Source organism: Scyliorhinus canicula, chromosome 5 (genome assembly GCF_902713615.1).
Source record: "Scyliorhinus canicula chromosome 5, sScyCan1.1, whole genome shotgun sequence".
Taxonomy (NCBI): Eukaryota; Metazoa; Chordata; class Chondrichthyes; order Carcharhiniformes; family Scyliorhinidae; genus Scyliorhinus; species Scyliorhinus canicula.
Genome location: NC_052150.1, coordinates 176,281,728 through 176,300,856, shown reverse-complemented (window position 1 = coordinate 176,300,856; position 19,129 = coordinate 176,281,728). Strand labels below are relative to the sequence as shown.

Sequence of the window (19,129 nt, the reverse complement as noted above, 5' to 3'; positions counted from 1 at the left end):
GAGTGTTACCTCTCAGTACCATCGTCGAGAGGCTTCATAAAGAGCTGCTCACTTCTCAGGATCACCATCGAGATGCTTTGTAAACAGTATGGGCATCGAGATACTTCATAAAGAGCTGGTCACGTCTCAATATCACCTTTGGGATGCTTCATAAACAGCATCAGCATCAAGATGCTTCGTAAAGAGCTGATTACCTCTCAGTATTGTTACCCTCTGACCATCTCTCAGTATCAGCATCGAAATGCATCGTAAAGAGCTGGTCACCTCTCAGTATCGCCATCGAGATGCATTGTTAAACTCTGGTCACCTATCGGTATCAGCATCGAAATGCATCATTAACCTCTAGTCACCTCTCAGTATCAGCATTGAGATGCTTCGTAAAGAGCTGGTCACCTCAGTGCCAGTATCGAGATGCTACGTAAAGCTCTTGTCATCTCTCAATATCGGCATTGAGATGCATCGTAAAGAGCTGGTCACCTCAGCGCCAGTATCGAGATGCTACGTAAAGCTCTTGTCATCTCTCAATATCGGCATTGAGATGCATCGTAAAGAGCTGGTCATCTCTCAGTATCAGCATCGCGACGCATTGTTAGGCTGTGGTCATCTCTTAGTATCAGCATCGAGATGCTTCATAACGTTCTTGTCATCTCTCAGTATCAGCATCATTAAGCTTTGGTCACCTCTCAGTATCAGCAGCGAGATGCATCGTAAAGAGCTAGTTACCTCCCGTATCGGCATCGGGATGCATCATGAAGCTCTGGCCATCTCTCACTATCAGCAGCGAGATGCATCGTAAAGAGCTGGTCAAGTTTCAGTATCAGCATCAAGATGCATCGTTAAGTCTGGTCACCTCAGTATCAGCATCGAGAAGCATTGTGAAGCTTTCTCGCTATCATCAGAATCCATAGAATCCCTACAGTGCAGAAGAAGGCCATTCAGCCCATTGAGTCTGCACCAGCCCTTGGAAAGAGCACTCTACTTAAGCCCACCCATCACCCTAACCCAGTAACCCCACTTAACGTTTTTTGGACACTAAGGGCAATTTATCATGGCCAATCCACCTAACCTGCACATCTTTGGACAGTGGGAGGAAACCGGAGCACTGGAGGAAACCCACACAGACACGGGGAGAAAGTGCAAACTCCACACAGTTACCCGAGGCTGGAATTGAACCCCGGGTCCCTTAAGCTGTGAGGTAGCAGTGCTAACCACTTTGCCACCATGCCACCTCTCAGCATCAGCATCGAGATGCTTTGTTAAACTCTGCTCATCTCTCAGTATCTGCATCGAGATGCTTCGTAAAGAGCCGGTCACCTCAGCACCAGTATCGAGATGCTTCGTAAAGCTCTTGTCATCTCTCAGTATTAGGATCGCGACACATCGTTAGGCTGTGTTCATCTATTAGTATCAGCATTGAGATGCTTCATAAAGAGCTGTTCACCTCTCAGTATCAGCATCAAGGTGCACTGTAAAGCTCTGGTCACCTCTCAGTATCAGCATCAAGATGCACTGTAAAGCTCTGGTCACCTCTCAGGGAGTCTCACTCACTGGACTCTTTGTAAAATGTATCAGGGCAAATGTTGACCAAGGATGTGAGATTATTTATTGGAAGGCTGAGATTTCTCATCTGGGCAGCTGCCAGCGACAGTATTCGGAGCTCCTGGGCGTGATTCTCCCATTCTGCGCCGTATGGGAGAATCAGCGTGCATGCCATTTTTTGCCGCGGCGCGGGTCTGACGCCGTTCCGCAATTCTCCCAGGCTCGCGAATGGAGTCATTGAGGTCGGCGCCACGCCTGCCGGAGAATCGCCCGAAGCACCAGGTACGACGATTCTCCGGGCACCCCACTATTCAGCATCCCGCATGGGCCGAATTCCCGATGGCGTGAGCCCAGGTCACGCCATCGCCATTCACACCTGGTAAATAAATTAGTCAGCCAGTCGTGCTGGGGGTGGGGTGGGAGGGCCCTTGGAGTAGGATGCCACAGTGGCCGGTGGGAGGGGGATTTGGAGGAGGATTCCGCAATGCCCGGGGTAGGGTGGGGGGTTGGAAGAGGGGGTGGAGGAGGACGAGGAGGGGGTGGAGTTAGGAAGAAGGGGTGGAGGTAGGAGGAGGGGGTGGAGGTAGGATGGGACGAGGCAAGTGGCGCCTCAATGAGGAGGGACGGGGTGAAGTGGGCAGTGGACGGAGACTGTGGGCAGAGCGATGGTTGCATGTGTGTCTGCAGCGGTACAGGGCAGCCAGGGCACCCATGTATCCCATGGGCCCTGGCTGTCGAGGTGTCAAAGCGCCATCGTTGAACATGTTGTTGTCGTCTCTCCCTCCCAACCCCGCGCCCTCTCCATTCGTGCAGGTCGTTATGTTTGCGCACCATCCAGCAATGTTTGCCGCCGTGGCGGGAGCTGCTGTCCTGCAGGTAGCCATTCTTCGCCGCCGACAAAGGCGGCTCAGAGCAGCTGCTGCAGCGGCGGCTGCAGCAGAGGGACTGGCTGCAGAGGGCCCTGTGCCAGCCGCTCGTGCCGCAGGCCCTCCCGCTCGACAGGTGCATGAGGCGGCGGAGGGTGACAATGGCCACCACATTGTCGGGCATGCGGAGGACACTGAATCAGATCCTGATGGGGCACAGGGGGAGGAGCAAGATCAGGTAGTGGTGCCAAGGCGAGTGTATCGGGACCGCATCAGCTTCCGGATGCGGCATGCAGGAGGAGACTCCGATTGAGTCGGGAGACCGTGGCACATAGATGCCATTTCGTGGAACACCTGGCACCACGTGGAACGGGGGGAGAATATGCTATCCTGGTGGCCGTCAAGGTGACGGTTGCCCTTAATTTCTTAGCAACGGGGTCCTTCCAGGCACCAAGTGGGGACCTCTCTGGAATCTCGCAGGCACCGGTGCATCCGGGCCGTCACCGACGCCCTGTATGACATCGCGGACAGATACATTAAGGCTGCACGACGACACCGGCTAGGAGAGCGAGCATGTGACGCGTTGATCGGCGCACATTTCACAAACTAGGGGGAGGGCATTGCTGAGCAAGGCACTTGCACCACGAATCGCGCACAACCACACCACCCAGCACCCCACACTTTCCGCACCATCACACAACCCTACCGCCCACACCGCCACTTTCACAGCACCTTACACCTGCGGCACATCGGGAATGTTTTAACACAGTTGCTTGTGGCAGCGGGTGTGATCAGTGCCATGTTGAATGATGACAACCCGCTCTGCGATGATCTGTGAGCTCCGGATCGCTCGAAAATGTCTGACTCATGGCCACAGCTACACCCTCCACCACGGTGGTCCCTGTATGTGTCACGGACAACCCACCACGTGGCCATGTGGGGCATCTGGCGTCGGTGTGTAGAGGGCGACGGGGTGTTGGCGGGGGGGGGGGGGGGGGAGAGAACACACACCCGGCTCACTGTTGCACTGAACTGCGACGCCCAGCATCACCCGGCCCCCCTCACGACCCCTCAGGCACCGGACATAGCACAGAGGCACCTAGGTTTGGGGTTTCAGTGAATTTAATCGTGACATTCAAATACAAGTGCCCTAGCCCCTCCAACTAAGCTGTGCCCTGCATCTGTGCCAACCTACTAAGTGTCTAACTTATTGGCCTTACGGGCCCGACTACTACACCTTGGTGTTTCCCCAGACGGTACAGCAGGAGTGGAGGCGGACTGCTGAGACTCCTGCCCTGCGGCGTTGGTCCACTTCGGCGTGCGTTTCCTGGGGCGACCCAGCTTGGATGGGCCAGGCTGCTCGGCGGGCGTGCTGGATAGCTTGGTGCCACCCTGCTCTGCCCGCTGCCCACCAGATGCGCCAGGGACAGAATGGGGGGAGTCAGTGTTCCGGGACCTCCCTTGCTGGAGTCACCGAGACGGCCACCAGAACCTCCTCCTCCCTCGGGGAGCCCGGTGGTCCCCGGGCCTCACTATGGGACAATGGTGCCCGTGGAGACATGCAGCATAGCACCACCGACACCTGGCGCTGCCAGCCCTGCTGTGGAATCGACTAGGGTCTGAACGTTCCCAGCGATGGAGCTCAGGGAGTGCGCAATCCCTGAGGCATTGTGCAACCTCCTGCTGCGATTCTGCGACGCCACCCAGCACGTAGCCAAGGCCACGTTGCGATTCTGCGACGCCACCCAGCACGTGGCCAAGGCCACGCTGCGATTCTGCGACGCCACCCAGCACGTGGCCAAGGCCACGTTGCGATTCTGCGACGCCACCCAGCACGTGGCCAAGGCCACGCTGCGATTCTGCGACGCCACCCAGCACGTGGCCAAGGCCACGCTGCGATTCTGCGACGCCACCCAGCACGTGGCCAAGGCCACGCTGCGATTCTGCGACGCCACCCAGCACGTGGCCAAGGCCACGCTGCGATTCTGCGACGCCACCCAGCACGTGGCCAAGGCCACGCTGCGATTCTGCGACGCCACCCAGCACGTGGCCAAGGCCGCCGATGCTCTCAGCGATGGCCTGCTGAGACTGGGCTAGACCCCAGAGCGCGAAGGCAATGTCCAGTTGGCTCTGTGAGAGGGCAGCCCCGCCCTGGGCCACGGATGACGTGTGCACATCAAGCCCCACGCCTTTCAGAACCTGACCCATGGCCGAAACCGTTGCACCCATTGCCTCCACCGCGGTGTTGGCCTGGGTGGCAGCCATGACCGACACCAGTCCCTGCTCCTGGATGCGGGTGGACTCCTCCAACCATGTCTGCAGTTGCTGGAAGACGGCCATCATCCCGTTGTCCACTCCCAGAGTTTCCAAATGCATCTGGTCTGTGGGTGGGTCTAGTAAGTCCAGGAACCCGGGAACTGTCTGGGCGGCAGCTGTGTGCTGGGCCTGGGCTGCCCTCCGACCATCCAGCCCCTCGGCTGCTCCGACCTCCACCTGCTGTACCGGATCAGTTGTGTGTTGCACACCAGTAAGTGAACCCGAAGCCTCATCACTTACGTGACCAACCGAGGTGAGTGTATCTGCGATGGTGGGCATTGTGGGTGACAGCAGTGCCGCAAACTCGAGCTCATCATCTGTCCCCAGGTCTGGGGGCTCCTGGCTCGATCTTTGGACAAGCGCTACTAGTCCGCAGCCCACGTTAGGTGCCATGTCCGGTATGTGCGTCGACTGTCTGGCCGTCCTCTGTGCGTCACTATCTACAGTCCTAATCCTCTCTCCGTCACTGTCCCAGCTCGCGGCCCTCTCCTTGTCCGACTCACGGCCATCAGTGTCCTCAATGTCTGTCCTCTGTGCATCCCCCTCCAGTGCCACAGCCTCATGGGAGGGCTCCCCTGTCAGTCTTCCTTGCCCCCTCTGCCGTGCGTCCGTGGGGGCGGATGTGCTTGCATCTGGACGCCGGGGCTCCTGGCCCTGCTGACGACAATGAGGCATGTATCGTTAGACACTCGGAGTCGGGTGTGGGGGTGGGGGGCATTGAGAGTGGGTGCATTGTCAGGGGGGGGTTAGGGGGTGGGGGGGCATTGTGAGTGGGTGCAGTGTCGGGGGGTTAGGGGGCATTGAGAGTGGGTGCAGTGTCAGGGGGGGTTAGGGGTGGCATTGAGAGTGGGTGCAGTGTCAGGGGGGGTTAGGGGGTGGGGGGGCATTGTGAGTGGGTGCAGTGTCGGGGGGTAAGGGGGTGGGGGTGCATTGTGAGTGGGTGCAGTGTCAGGGGGGTTAGGGGGCATTGTGAGTGGGTGCAGTGTCAGAGGGGGTTAGGGGTTGGGGGATATGTGTCACACGGTGGGTTGAAAGGGAGGGGCTTGGGTGCAGTGGTAGGGGGTGCAGTGTGAAGGGGGTGGGGGAGAGGAGGTGACAAGCTGAGGGGGTGTAGCCGGGCAGGGGAGCCTCACTTGATCCTAAGCCTCCGACCTGGCATGGCGCTAGCTCCCGGGTGGCAGCTCCCCCAGCGAGATCCAGAGCCCTCTGCTCATGGATGGTGATGGGGTGCAGCATAGGTGATCCCACTCCGGTACTTGAACGCTCACGAAAGCTGTGAGCAGTCTTGTCCTGCCGGGGGGGGGGGGGGGGGGGGGGGGGGGGGAGAGAAGCATCAGAGTTAGGGCGATCGTCATCAAGACGTGCGGATGTTGTCACCATTATGACTGGGTGGGGGGGGGGGTCTTTGGCACTACGCCATGCCAGCTCTCAGAGGGGTGTGTTGCCCATGTGGGCAGGATACAACGTGGTATCCCCAACCCCCCCTACATGGGCAGAGTGGGGGGCCACGATACGTGATGGGGGCGTTGGGGTCCCGGGGGAACCCTCAGGGTACTTACCCTGGCATCCCTCGTGAGCTCGCGGAGCGTCTTGCAGCACTGTTCTCCAGACCGGGGTGTGTGTTCCACAGCGCTTACCACGATGCTCACTTCACGCCAGCCGCGCCTCACAGTGCTAGCTGGTTGCCGCTGCCCACGTCTTGGACACAAGATGGCCCTGTGCTCTTCCACGGCGTCCAGCATAGTGTCCAGATCACTGTCCCTGAACCTGGGAGCGGCACGGCGGGGCTCAGCCATCTCCATCGATCGGGTCCTCTGTGCGCGGATCGCGCACTTTAAATGACACGGCGCAGCGTCATCCGGTCATCGCGCGAGGACGACACCACTCTGGCGCCACGCCCACCGTGTTTCTCGCTACCCTGCTGCTGACCCCTTAACGGGGCTGGAATTGATCGTGCCTGAGGCCGTTTTGCGCCGTTGTGAAACGCGTCGGCGCTGACACTCAGCCTCATTATCGGAGAAACGCGCCCCCTGTGTTTAAGGCGCTTCTTCAGCTACCCAACAGCCACGTACTTTGCTCTGGCTCTGGGGAATTCAGTATCTGGAACAAGGTGTTAATACAAGGAGTTTGATTGTGGACAGGAATGCAGATTTGTCTAATCTGAATGTGTCTCAGTGTTTCACTCTCCCAACTCTCTGCATTGCCACTCTTAACCTGTCCTCTCATTTGGTGAAACGCTATTCAGTTGGGTGTCTCTTCAATCGGCCTCCCTGTGGAAAGTTCTTCAATCAGCCCTTGGAGCCCTCACCATTAGTGTCACCTCCATTTAATTTAGTTCTGCATCTTTGTTTCAGGTTGGAAGGTCCCATTCCCAGACCAGCTTGAAATATCCCTGTGACTGCAGAAATCCCTCCCACAGGCCTGGGGGAGGTCATTTACCGGGCTTCCTGTATTCAGCAACAATCAGCTCTCCTATTCCAATCCTTGAACCCTTTGTGCATGTGGTGGAATTCCCTGTGTTGTCCCCTGAATCTTGGAAGGTGGATGTGCCTAAGCCCTGTGTGGACCTCTCCCCTCCCCATCTTGAGGTCTCCTGCCCAGTTAGACTTGGCTCAGTTCAGCCCTCCAAGGCCCTTACACGTTTCCCCTAATATGCCTTTAGATGCCTCCAACAACAGTGCTCAATCTGCGGCACAGTTTAAGCCAGAAACCCACAGGAACTGAGACACAAGGTGTTACGACCACTATCCGTGCACAACATTCTGTGCGCTACTGAGCCTGGTGTGACATGCCCTCCCTCGCCCTCCCTGTACTGTGACAAAGAGAGTCTTTGTGAGGTCAGCCAAGTAAAATGAAGCATTTTTCACACCACGAGCCTCCCACTCTGGGCCAAACATGCTTTTGTACCTTTCTAACAGACCCAACACGATTGAGGGCCAGGAGGCAACTCCTCCTCAAACTCCCCATCATGTTTTGGAATTGAACCTCTCCACTAATGGCCCTCCCCCATGGAGGTCTTGCTTTGCAGCCCCTACAACTACCTCTGTCCACAGGTTCCCCACCCCCATGGAGGCCATGCCCTGAAGCCCCTTCCACAGCATCCCCATGGTACCTGGTTAGTAGGCACAGCCCTGGCTATGATATCCTCCAGAGAACGATGTGGTGCTGGCTGTGAAGCTTGTGCTGAGACGAAGTGCCACGAGTGGTGCCCATCAAAAGGTTGCCGACAAACCTCGCTGGATCAAAATGCTGGTCACCAGGTGCATGTGTTTATAAGTGTTTGTGAAATACGTTAGTCTAATTAAACATCGACGTGACCTCTTGTTCCAGTGTGTGCGGGGATGATCCAGCAAGCAGACTGTATTCAAATGATGTTCTCAACAATGCGCATTGGACAATGCAATCCACCATTAAAATGCTGAGCGGACAACAGGACCCTGTTTTCCTGCCGCGAACCTGACATTTTGGATCCCACAGTATTTCCCCCCCCCACCCGCCATAAGTTGTGAAGAGGAGATGAGGCTAAAAAAAGATCTAGATAGGTTCAGTGAGTGGGCAAAGATCTGGCAAATGGAGTACAAGGTGGGAAAATGTAAAATTGTCCATTTTGGCAGGAAAAATAAAAAAGCAGATCTAAGTGGTGAGAGATCACAGAGCTCTCAGATGTAGAGGGATCTAGGTGCCCTCGTGCACAAATCACAAAAAATCATTATGCAGCTAATAGAATGTTATAATTTGTAAGCGGAATTGATTACAAAAGTAGGGAGGATATGTTTCAGTTATAAAGGGCATTAGTGAGACCACATCTCAAGTATTGTGTACAGTATTGTTCTCCTTATGTAAGGATGTAAAAGCGTTGGAAGCAGTTCAGAAAAGGTTTACTAGACTAATACTTGAAATAAGCAGCTTGTCTTTGTAGGAAAGTTTGGAATGGTCAGGCTTGTACCTGCTGGAGTTTTGAAGAGTAAGAGATGACTTGATTGAAACAAAAGGGTCGTGACACGGTGGAGAGGATATTTCCTCTTGTGGGAGAATCTCGAACCACTGTTTAAAAGTAAGAGGTCACCTATTTAAGAAAGATGAAAATTTATTTTCTCTGAGGGTCGCGAGTCTTTAGACCTCTTTCTCAAAAAGTGGTGGATGCAGAGTCTTTCCAAATTTTTAAGGCAGCTAGATAGATTCTTGATAAACAAGGGAATGAAAGGTTTTCGGAGGTTAGTGGAAATCAGATCAACCATGATCTTACTGAAGGGCTTAGCAGCCTCGAGAAGCTGAGTGATCTACCCCTTGCTCGTATGTTCATAATTGGCTGATCCAGTAGGATATGAGTATGAGAATAGGATACAACGGTGGCACGGTAGCACAGTGATTACCACTGGTGCTTCACAGCACCAGGGTCCCAGGTTCGATTCCAGCTTGTGTCTGTGTGGAGTCTGCACGTTCTCCTCGTGTCTGCGTGGGTTTCCTCCGGGAGCTACGATTTCCTCCCACAAGTCCTGAAAGATGCGCTGTTAGGTAATTTGGACATTCTGAATTCTCCCTCTGTGGACTCGAACAGACGGCAGAATGTGGTGACAAAGGGCTTTTCACAGTAACTGAATAACAGTGTTAATGTAAGCCTACTTGTGACAATAAAGATTATTATATAGTGTTTCCAGAGCAACTTGTCTCAGTAACGTACTCTGCTTCAGGCAAATTCACACTGGTGTATAGCAACCTTTCGATGGGGCACAACAAAGAATTGTAAAGTGCTTCTATTTGTTTATCTTTTGTCTTCTTAACACAGAAGCAACAGCAACATTAAATCGCATTCTTCAAAACAAAATACTACCAAATTTATTATTACTCAAAAGGACAAGAAACAGAACTACAAGCATGCGGCCCTTTATTTCATTGCTTCTTCACAAGGTTAGAGTTTGCAGTTCACCACAATGCTGCATTTTACAATATAATATGTTTTACAAATAACAAAACTCTGTACAAAAAAGTTCTGGATGTGCAAACATGCCCCATCTTATAGATCACATATACCCATCTGTTTCTTAAAATATATCTTATAATAAAAAGGCATGCAAATAAACAAACTTTGGTACTAGTGTGAAAACTATAAGCATCCCTGCAGATTTATAAGCAGATATATGTGTATATATATATATCTATATGTATAGCTTAATATACACACACACACAAAACATACCAGTTTTACAAGTCTCTCAATGTGGGTTAACACTCCTCAATAAGCATCTGCAACTAACAAATTAGTACTCACTTTCATGAAAATAGGCAAAGTTAGTTTTAAAAAACAATTGTACAACTAGATTTTTAAACACTATTAAATGGAGTACAAAAACACAGCTTTGGAGCAATTGGAAAGAAAAGTCGGCTATACATAAAAACTGAAGCAAAATAGGAAGCAGTTTTTCATCCATCACTCCAAAAAAAAAACCCCCAATACTTGTCTTTATTATTAAGAGAGAATGGCAGTACAACATATAGTATATCTACAACATTAAAACAGTCTTGCACTCATCCAAATCATGTATTTAGTCTGCATTGTCATGTCCCTTTTCATTGTCATGTGAAAGATTAATTATTTATAAGCACTCCCCAATAGTGAAAATTTCAGACTTAATTGGAATATTGATTATTTCTTGCCTTAATAAAATGTGTAGCTAAATATGGTTATTAAAAAATGCAACAGATCATACATTAAGCAACAGGCACTGCCCTTGACCTAGTATTATTAGCTGCAGGGAAAATGCACTTGCTAGAGGTTAAGAAACACCGATTAAATAGTGTTTATTCCATATCCTTAATATAGTGATAAATCTAGCAAGAAATGTGTTGAATAGGTATATTTCAGTGCAGTGCGTGTGTGTGACCTTTTTAACTTTGATGAGTACTTAATTTAATCTTACATTTTACAATTCTCCAGGATTTCCCCATATGGTTAATGTTTTGGTATGGAATAATTTATGTTAGTCTTGCGTCAGCATCCCAGTGTTCATTATTCAAACTTTACAATAGTTAAAGCAATATCAACTGTGCAAAGTGAAAAAATACTCTGTATACAAAACAATGTGCTTGAAAAAAAGTTGCCAGCCGGTGAATGTCTTTGTTGTTATGCTCAGTGTCTTAACGCGCAACCTTTTATTATACCACCTGATTTTAAGTCTGGTTAAGTAAAACAATTATTTACAAGAGAAACACTGCAAGTGTCCATCACAATTCCTTGTGTGCTTTCTGGAAAAAATCTGTGTTTGCAATTTTACAAAGACCTGTTAATTCTGACTCTGCTGAATGCACACTCTGTGAGGAACTTCACAAAATCATAATGAAATTAGGAGCATTCTACTGCAGTTTATTTTAAACAAAAGAAAATGAAAGATGGACGGGTTCCAACGTGCTGCCTCTACGCCGTGTCTTTGACAGTGGTCATGGCGAATTTGCCCTGGTTCGCGTTCTGTTGCTTGTAGCTTGCGAAGCTAGCGGTATGGATTGTCCGAATGCTCTTCGCACCTTGAATCAGTGAGGTGGGAGAAACTGGGGAGGGGCAAGAGGGTGAGGAAGAGGGTCTACCATTTGGAGTGTGTAGTGGAAACGAAAGAGGCTGACCTCTGCCCGTTAAGGCAGAGCTCTGAGCATGAAGCTTAAGGGAGCCATTAGAAGTAGAAGGGATATGGGACACAGGTGGAAGTTGAACATTACGGCCTGCAGGTGGAGTGAGAACATTAGTAGCTGATAAAGGATATTTACTGGAAGTACTGGGATGATTAGTGTTATCATTGCTAGGACCAGGCAAAGAGCTATTTTTCCCGGAGCTAGAAGAAAGGGCCGGGATCTTAGAAGCAGGTAAAGCAGGGGAAGTAACCTTAATCTCCCCACCAGCTTTCTTAGCACTTCCATTAGCCTGCAAACAAAGATGGCAGGAGGTAAATTTTTGTCAGAAAGCCAATAACATTTTAACCACGGAGCTTGTCACAATAGCCCCGGGCTGACAAAAGAATTAACAGTGCAGAACCTTATTATCCTGGTGAGCCTTGCAGGAGTTTAACGGACCTGGTAAATCCCACAACATATAAATGTGGAAAGAAAGAAAATAAAGAAAAAAGTATGAATATTAAGGATTATTAAAACCATGCTTTTCTACTATTAGAACACAAGCTTGGGGGAAAAAAATTAATTAACCAGTAATTCTTACTCTTAATCATTCACTAGACATATATTTTCACAGTAGTTAGTTCAGATGAGTCAGTATTGGTTAAGTCTGGTTACTTCAGCCATTCCAATTACATACTAAAATCCTGATGGAAAATGAACAGGAAATATTACATTAGCAAGTTACTTGTTAAAGGATTTACTGCATAAGAGGATACATACGTACATCACCAAGAGGTCACAGACAGAGAAAGGAGAAGATACTTAAAGAGTATTACAGCGAAGACACAGAACATTTCACACAGTCCATCAGCATTTATAAGCTATTACCAGGTCCAGGTTCATAATTTAGTTCGATAATTAAAATGAGATATGATAACATTGAAATTTAATATTGACACTTTGTATTTTATGAACAAATCATTTTAAAATTGACAGGCATTATAATTCCTTTCATTATTTTCTGGCCAGACGTCTAGAACAAAACTACCTGTCGGAATTGTCGCTGGGGGTCCTGAAGCTTCTGTTTTGTCACCTTTTCCGTATTTCCCTGTTGTTGCCTTATTTTGGATCCCATGGAGACTGGCATTCTGCTGGTAGGGGACATCAGATTTGAACTCTGAAAGAAAATTAAAATTCACATTTGAAACAAAGTACAGTAGATGCTTACTCCTGTGAATGTATCAGATTCACAATGAGGATTAGGAGATGTACAGAAGATCATACAACAGATTGGTTATCTTATAGCATCTACATGAATCACCATTATCCTGTTAGGAAAAACCATTTACCTTTACATGCACAGTGAACAGAATTACAGTCCCCATTTCAACCAGATTCAAGCTTGATTAGAAGGTGCAGAGGTAGAAAACAAAAAGTTATTTTACAAGAAGCTTAAATATCACCTGAAGGTCAAACACCAAGTTAGACCAAAGCAATGTTACACTTCCAATCAACAAAAATCAAACTGCATCAGTCAGATTAATAAACAATAGCTTTCCCCAACACCATTGTCCAGCAAACCATTAGCCAATTATGCTTCAGCTGTTAAGATACCAGAAAAGGGAGACACGTCACCCGCATGAAGCAGACAATAAAGAATGCAATAGGACACCTGTGATTCACTTGCTTTTGTGGAGATTTTTGGAAGTAGTGGTGGTTTGGTCTTGGTGTTTTGAGGTGTCTTTGCAGTGGAAAGCAATAGCTCATCAGTAGATTTGGTTTCATCCTTTGACACAGCCCCTTGAAATGATTCACAGCTTTGTGAAGGGCAGATTGTATATTCTTCCTCCTGTTCTGCTATCTTTGGGCTCATTTCACTGATTGTTGTTTCTAATTGTTTGATGGTTTGTTCAAGACTATCCAAGGTCTTATAGGTGTTTTTCCGAATCTGATCTGTTCTAAACGAATTAGATACCGTATCAGTGTTTTGTATCCTTGATTGTGCGATTTTAGGAGAGGCTTCATCTTTGCTGTTTGATTGTACAATCTCAAACCTTTGAGCTTCTTTGTGCTGCTTCACTGTTCCATCAAGTTCCTCCTCATCTTCATAAACCACTACCTGCAGGGTTTTCTTCCCAGTCTTTGTGCCTGTTTTAATAGCTTGGGTCAGAGCTGCAAGCTGTTTTTTGGGGAATTTGAATTTAAACTTCTTCTTAGTATCAGCCTTATTGGCAAACAAACTCTCTGCACTATCTGATTTTGAGTCATCATTTTCGATTACAACCGATTTACTTTCTTTTGTTGCCTGAATTTCAGCAGAGCCAAGGTGGATGTCATGTCCATGGCCGCTAGATTTATTGCCTGCCTGACTTGTCGCTGAATCCACAGTAGAAGTAATTTTGTTTGAATGCATGTTATCGTCATCCATTGTAGATTCTCCTAATGCTTCAGTATCACTAGAAATGTCAGAAGCTTCATTCTCTTCATCTATCCTCTCTTCTGCCATCATCCTTTCTAAATCTTCATCACATTCCTCAAATACTGTTGATAATCTTTTGTAAGCTGACCGGATGTCCATTGGTTCATCAAAGATAATAATTACCGGCTTTTTATCTGTGAAAAGCACTGGGTCTTCGTTCCCAGCCTCCTGATATCTACTTTGGCCTGTTGTCATTTCACGATTTGCATCTACATTCACTGTATGAATATCTTCTCCTTTTTTGTTCACTATATCATTGACTTCTCCACTGGACAGAGCCTGGACTTCAGTGTTTGTAATCATAAATGCTATGTTATCATTTGATGGAGACTCTTCTCCAGAGGAATTTGAAGAATCAACATCGTCCAAATATCTGACAATAGGTTTTTTGGAGGTCTTCTGTCTCAATATTACCTGTTGGCTATAGTTTTCCTTCTGATAATTTGTGTCTGCTGATGGCATTTCACATTCTTGATAATCAGATTTATTAGAAACTGAATCAAGTTGGTCCAGAATTGTAGTGGATTGCTGTACCGCAGGTATTGTCATACATGTTCTCATAATTGGGGAGTGAACACTCTGCTCAACAACCTCCTCAGATTTTGAAATATTTGCACGCACTGAGTTATCCACTGTATACTTGGAGTCTAAAATTTGCAACCTGTTTTCTGCTTCAACCTCTACAACGGATTCATATTTTTTTATTGCAGGCATATACTCTTTCTCCGGTTGGGTATCTTTCCTCTTTTGAACAGGTTGATGAACAACATGCATTTTATCCGGCACAGATTTTTCTTCAGCTTCTAGGTATTTCGATGTATCCTTTGTGTGCTGTGAAGGCACAGAAGTCTCATTCTGCAACTGAAACTCGATTTGAGAATGAACATTGTGGAATACAAACACATTGGAAGTCATCGGCGCATCACAAGATGCCTGTAAAAACAAAAAGAAAGTATACAACTGCAAGAATGTTCTATATTTTCTTTGAATCAAAATAGCCATAGAATATAATCAATATTAATAATTTATAACACAAAAGTGCTCTCAAATGGCACAATTTTATGTTACTTACCGCTGTAGAGTCCAGCAGAGCCTTGTCCTCATTCTCTGCACAGATGGCTTGTTCATCGCAAATGCCTGATCTCTGCTAGGATATTTCATTATAACAAGTTATTGCACAACAAATGCTCTGCAGACCAAACATGAACTGTAGTTAAGCAGAGCAGCTTTACCTACAATTTAAGATCTGCAATACACAGTGGACTGATAACACATCTGCTGCTCTTCACTCTATTACAAATACATTTTGCAACTAAACGTATCTCATGTACACTGACAAAAATAACTACACGTCGCTTTACTGTTCTTTTTGAAGAATAAAAGAGAGTAGAGATTTATAGTAATTAATGCCAGATTAAACATTCGTGAAATAAAACCAATGATGCAAAATAGGTGCGTTATAACTGAAAATCCCCAAATTATCTGAAGATTGGTAAAAAGCAGTTATTGCAGGATTGAAATTGTTAGACATCTGTGATATCGATTTTTATGAAAGTTAACTCTCCCAGTTCACAAATGTTTATCATCTTTTTCAGCATCGCCAGAAATCCAGACACAAATCAGTAAAGGTAATAATTGCATAATGAAATACAGCCAACGTAGTTATTCTTCAGACTGTGTTTGAATTTTCTGTGACAAATCAAGAAAAGTCTGGTTTTGAGACACACCTTTTCATTTTCTGTAGGGACAATATTCCTTTTTATTATATTAATCTATCCCTCAGACCAAGCCCTCCATTCCAGCATTTTAAAAAGTATCTAGATAATAAAAATTAACATAGTGCCTCAATTCCTACTCTAACAACCTACATGAAAATCATTCCAAATTAAAAACACAAATGGTTAAAAATAGATTATACACACATAACTCTGCACCCCAATCAAACAAGCAGCACTTCAAACTCACATTATATAACTGACTAGGAAACACAAAATTAGTGCTACTTTTCAAAATAACAGTGGCTTCAAAAATTAGGCTCAAGTGTTATTTTGTAAAGCAACGTTAATGCATGCTGTGCAACACAGCAGCTTAGAGCATGTACAGATAATAGGGGTTGCAATGAATTAGTAGCTGCGATTTTCCCTGTTTTCTTACAGACTGCAACAAGGAAATTTAAATGTTTTACTGACAGGTTAAAATTGAAGCATTTAAATTATGCATTTGTGAATGAGGTGTGTTGGTTTCATGCAGTTTTTTGATCAAAATTTGCTAAAACACACTTCGATGAAATGACGTGTTTTAAGTACTTTTTGCCTGTCCAGTAATATTTTTGACAATCTTGCTACATGGAATGCACTTGATTTACATTAAATAATCAGTATTATTTTATTAATGTTTGTACCTAATCAAGAGCTCGTCACACTGTTTCCCATGGTCTAATGATGGAGAAGCATATCCACTACAGAATTTAAACTAAGTGTAAAACCACTATTTTAAACATATTTTATCAATGTTCAGGGGCTGGTTTAGCACAGGGCTAAATCGCTGGCTTTGAAAGCAGACCAAGGCAGGCCAGCAGCACGGTTCACTTCCCATACCAGCCTCCCTGAACAGGCGCCGGAATGTGGCGATTAGGGGCTTTTCACAGTAACTTCATTTGAAGCCTACTTGTGACAATAAGCGATTTTCATTTCATTTTTTCAAAACCATTTAAAAGGAGCTCTGACCCCTTGTTTTTTTGATTATGATAACAGACAGCTTGGCTTAAGAGAGTAAATAAGTATAGTAGAGCTAAACCAGTAGGGTTAACTGGGGAGCCTTCCCACGACAAGCATGGAGCAAACCATATAAGAACAGGTCTCTCCATCAGCCAGGGAAATCAAGGCTGTTTACAATATAAAATTATCTACAAGGCATACAGTCCCTATAGATTACAGGAACAGTATGTTGAACACTATAGCATGTTGGCAGTCTAAGGATTAATTTTAAGCACACGTAAAATTGCCCTAACATTTCAAGCCATTGGAAAACTCTGCGTAACCTAATCTCCGAGCCACCTTGAGCTAGTGCCATTGAATTGTAATGGAATGTAATTCACTTAGAAAACTAAAACGAAGGATACATGTTAATAATGATAATATTAATCTTTATTGTCATAAGTAGGCTTACATTAACACTGCAATGAAGTTATTGTGAAAAGCCCCTAATTGCCACATTCCAGCGCCTGTTCGGGTACACAGTGGGAAAATTCAGAATGTCCAAATTACCGAACAGCACGTCTTTTGGGACTTGTGGGAGGAAACCGGAGCACCCGGAAGAAACCCAAGCAGACACAGGGAGTGCGTGCAGACTCCGCACAGACAGTGACCCAAGCAGGGAATCGTGCCTTAGTTCTCAGCATGGATATGCTTTGATCCTACAAGGTTGAAAATAGGACATGAGACTTCTGGTTGTGGCCATGAGCTGATCGGTTGCACACAAGGTGGCTACTGCTCGGAGGCCTCAGTTTTGGTCCTTTTGACCTGGCTAATGGGCATTTTGTTTGTAAAAAGTGCGAAATAAGTGGAGGAAGTTGGGTTTCTCCAAAGCGGAATGTTGGTCAGTTTTAACATGCAGAAAAATTTGAGTAAAGCCTTGGCTCAAGAGGTGGAGGATCCACATGGCACAGTAACAGATCTTGGCAGAGTCGGGAGCGTCGTCATCGCCTACCCATTGCCTGTGGAGCATTTCATGGAATTTATCAAAAGGGGAGTTTAGGCACCATTGGCAAGAGACGCAAGAAGACTGGTCCCAGTCGATTGAGGGAGCCATAGTCCCGCTTTGCGGGAATTTGGAACGGGTGGAGAAGCATTTGGAGCAGCAAGGTGTGTCCGTGTCATGTTCATCTTGTGCAATGTGGGAATTCAGGGACCCTTCTGGTGTCCCTGGCCCCTTCACATGCAAGAGGTGTCCAACTGCAGCTCCTGTTAGACCGCTTGAAGGCTCTGAAGCTGCGGATGGATTCACTTTGGAGCATCCATGATGCTGAGGAAGTCGTGGATAGCACGTTCAGTGAGTTAGTCACGCTGCAGTTAAAAATGGGTGACCCCCAGACAGAGGAAGAGTAAAAAGGCAGTGCAGGGGTTTCCTGCAGCCATCTCCCTCCAAAGCAGATATACCGTTTTGGATACTGTTGGGGCAGATGGCTCACCAGGGGAAGGTGGCAGCAGCCAGGTTCATGGTACCATGGCTGACACTACTGTACAGGAGGGCAGGAAAAACAGTGGCAGAGCTATAGTGATAGGAGGCTCAATGTTAAGAGAAATAGACAGGTGTTTCTGAGGACGCAAACGAGACTCCAGGATGGCATGTTGCCTCCCTGGTGCAAGGGTCAAGGATGTCTCGGGGTGGCTACAGGACATTCTGGAGGGGGAAAGTGAACCGTCAGCTGTCATGGTGCATATAGGCATCAACGATATAGGTAAAACACATGATGAAGTCCGACAAGCTGAATTTAGGGAGTTAGGAGTTAAAACCAAAAAGTAGGATCTCAAAGGTAGCAATCTCAGGATTGCTACCAGTGCCACGAGCTAGTCAGATTAGGAATGTCAGGATAGATAAGATGACTACGTGGCTTGAGAGATGGTGCAAGAGGGAGGGATTCAAATTCCTGGGACATTGGAACCGATTCTGGGGAGGTGGAACCAGTACAAACTGGACGGTCTGCACCTGTGCAGAACTGGAACCAATGTCCAAGGGAGAGTGTTTGCTAGTGCTGCTGGGGAGGGTTTAAGCTAATATGGCGGGTAATGGGAACCGATGCAGGAAGTCGCAGGGAAGTAAAGTGGGGACAGAAACACAAGGCAGTAAGGGGAAAAGTGAAAGGCAGAGAAACCAAAGTCAAAAATTAAAAAGGGCCACAGTACAGAGTACAGACTGTGAGGAACTCGGTGAATGGGACCAGTAAGTCTAACAGAAATAAAACATAGGGAGAGTGTACAAAACATGACCGGACGGATGGTCTGAGAAAACAGGGCAGAGAGCAAGGGAAGTCTACATTAAACTGCAGTTATTTAAATGCAAGAGGCCTGATGGGCAAGGCAGATGAACTCAGGGCGTGGATGGGTACATGGGACTGGGATATTATAGCTATTATTGAAACATGGCTAAGGGAGAGGCAGGACTGGCAGCTCAATGTTCCAGGGTACAAATGCTCTAAGAAAGATAGAACAGGAGGTAAGAGAGGAGGGAGAGATGAATTTTTGATTAGGGACAATACCAGTCAGTACTGAGAGGGGATATATCTGAGGGTTCGCCCACTGAGTCTATATGGGTAGAACTGAAAAATAAG

General features: G+C 47.2%; 1 protein-coding gene across 15 annotated transcripts in view; it reads right to left on the bottom strand.

Annotated features, from left to right (window-relative positions):
- Positions 1–9,589: 9,589 nt before the first annotated feature.
- The window catches only part of LOC119966444 (sickle tail protein homolog), a 764,531-nt gene continuing 754,991 nt past the window's right edge, over positions 9,590–19,129 (bottom strand). For 10 of the 15 annotated variants that reach the window (XM_038798122.1, XM_038798119.1, XM_038798123.1 and 7 more), the window contains 4 exons: positions 14,873–14,947; positions 12,994–14,733; positions 12,370–12,498; positions 9,590–11,631 (listed from right to left, as the gene is read on the bottom strand). In XM_038798122.1, the coding sequence (XP_038654050.1) occupies positions 11,134–11,631; positions 12,370–12,498; positions 12,994–14,733; positions 14,873–14,947 (2,442 nt within the window). In that variant the 3' untranslated portion in view covers positions 9,590–11,133. Of the gene's footprint in view, positions 11,781–12,369; positions 12,499–12,993; positions 14,734–14,872; positions 14,948–19,129 lie in introns of all 15 variants that reach the window. The other 5 variants (XM_038798121.1, XM_038798120.1, XM_038798124.1 and 2 more) reach the window with 5 other exon arrangements.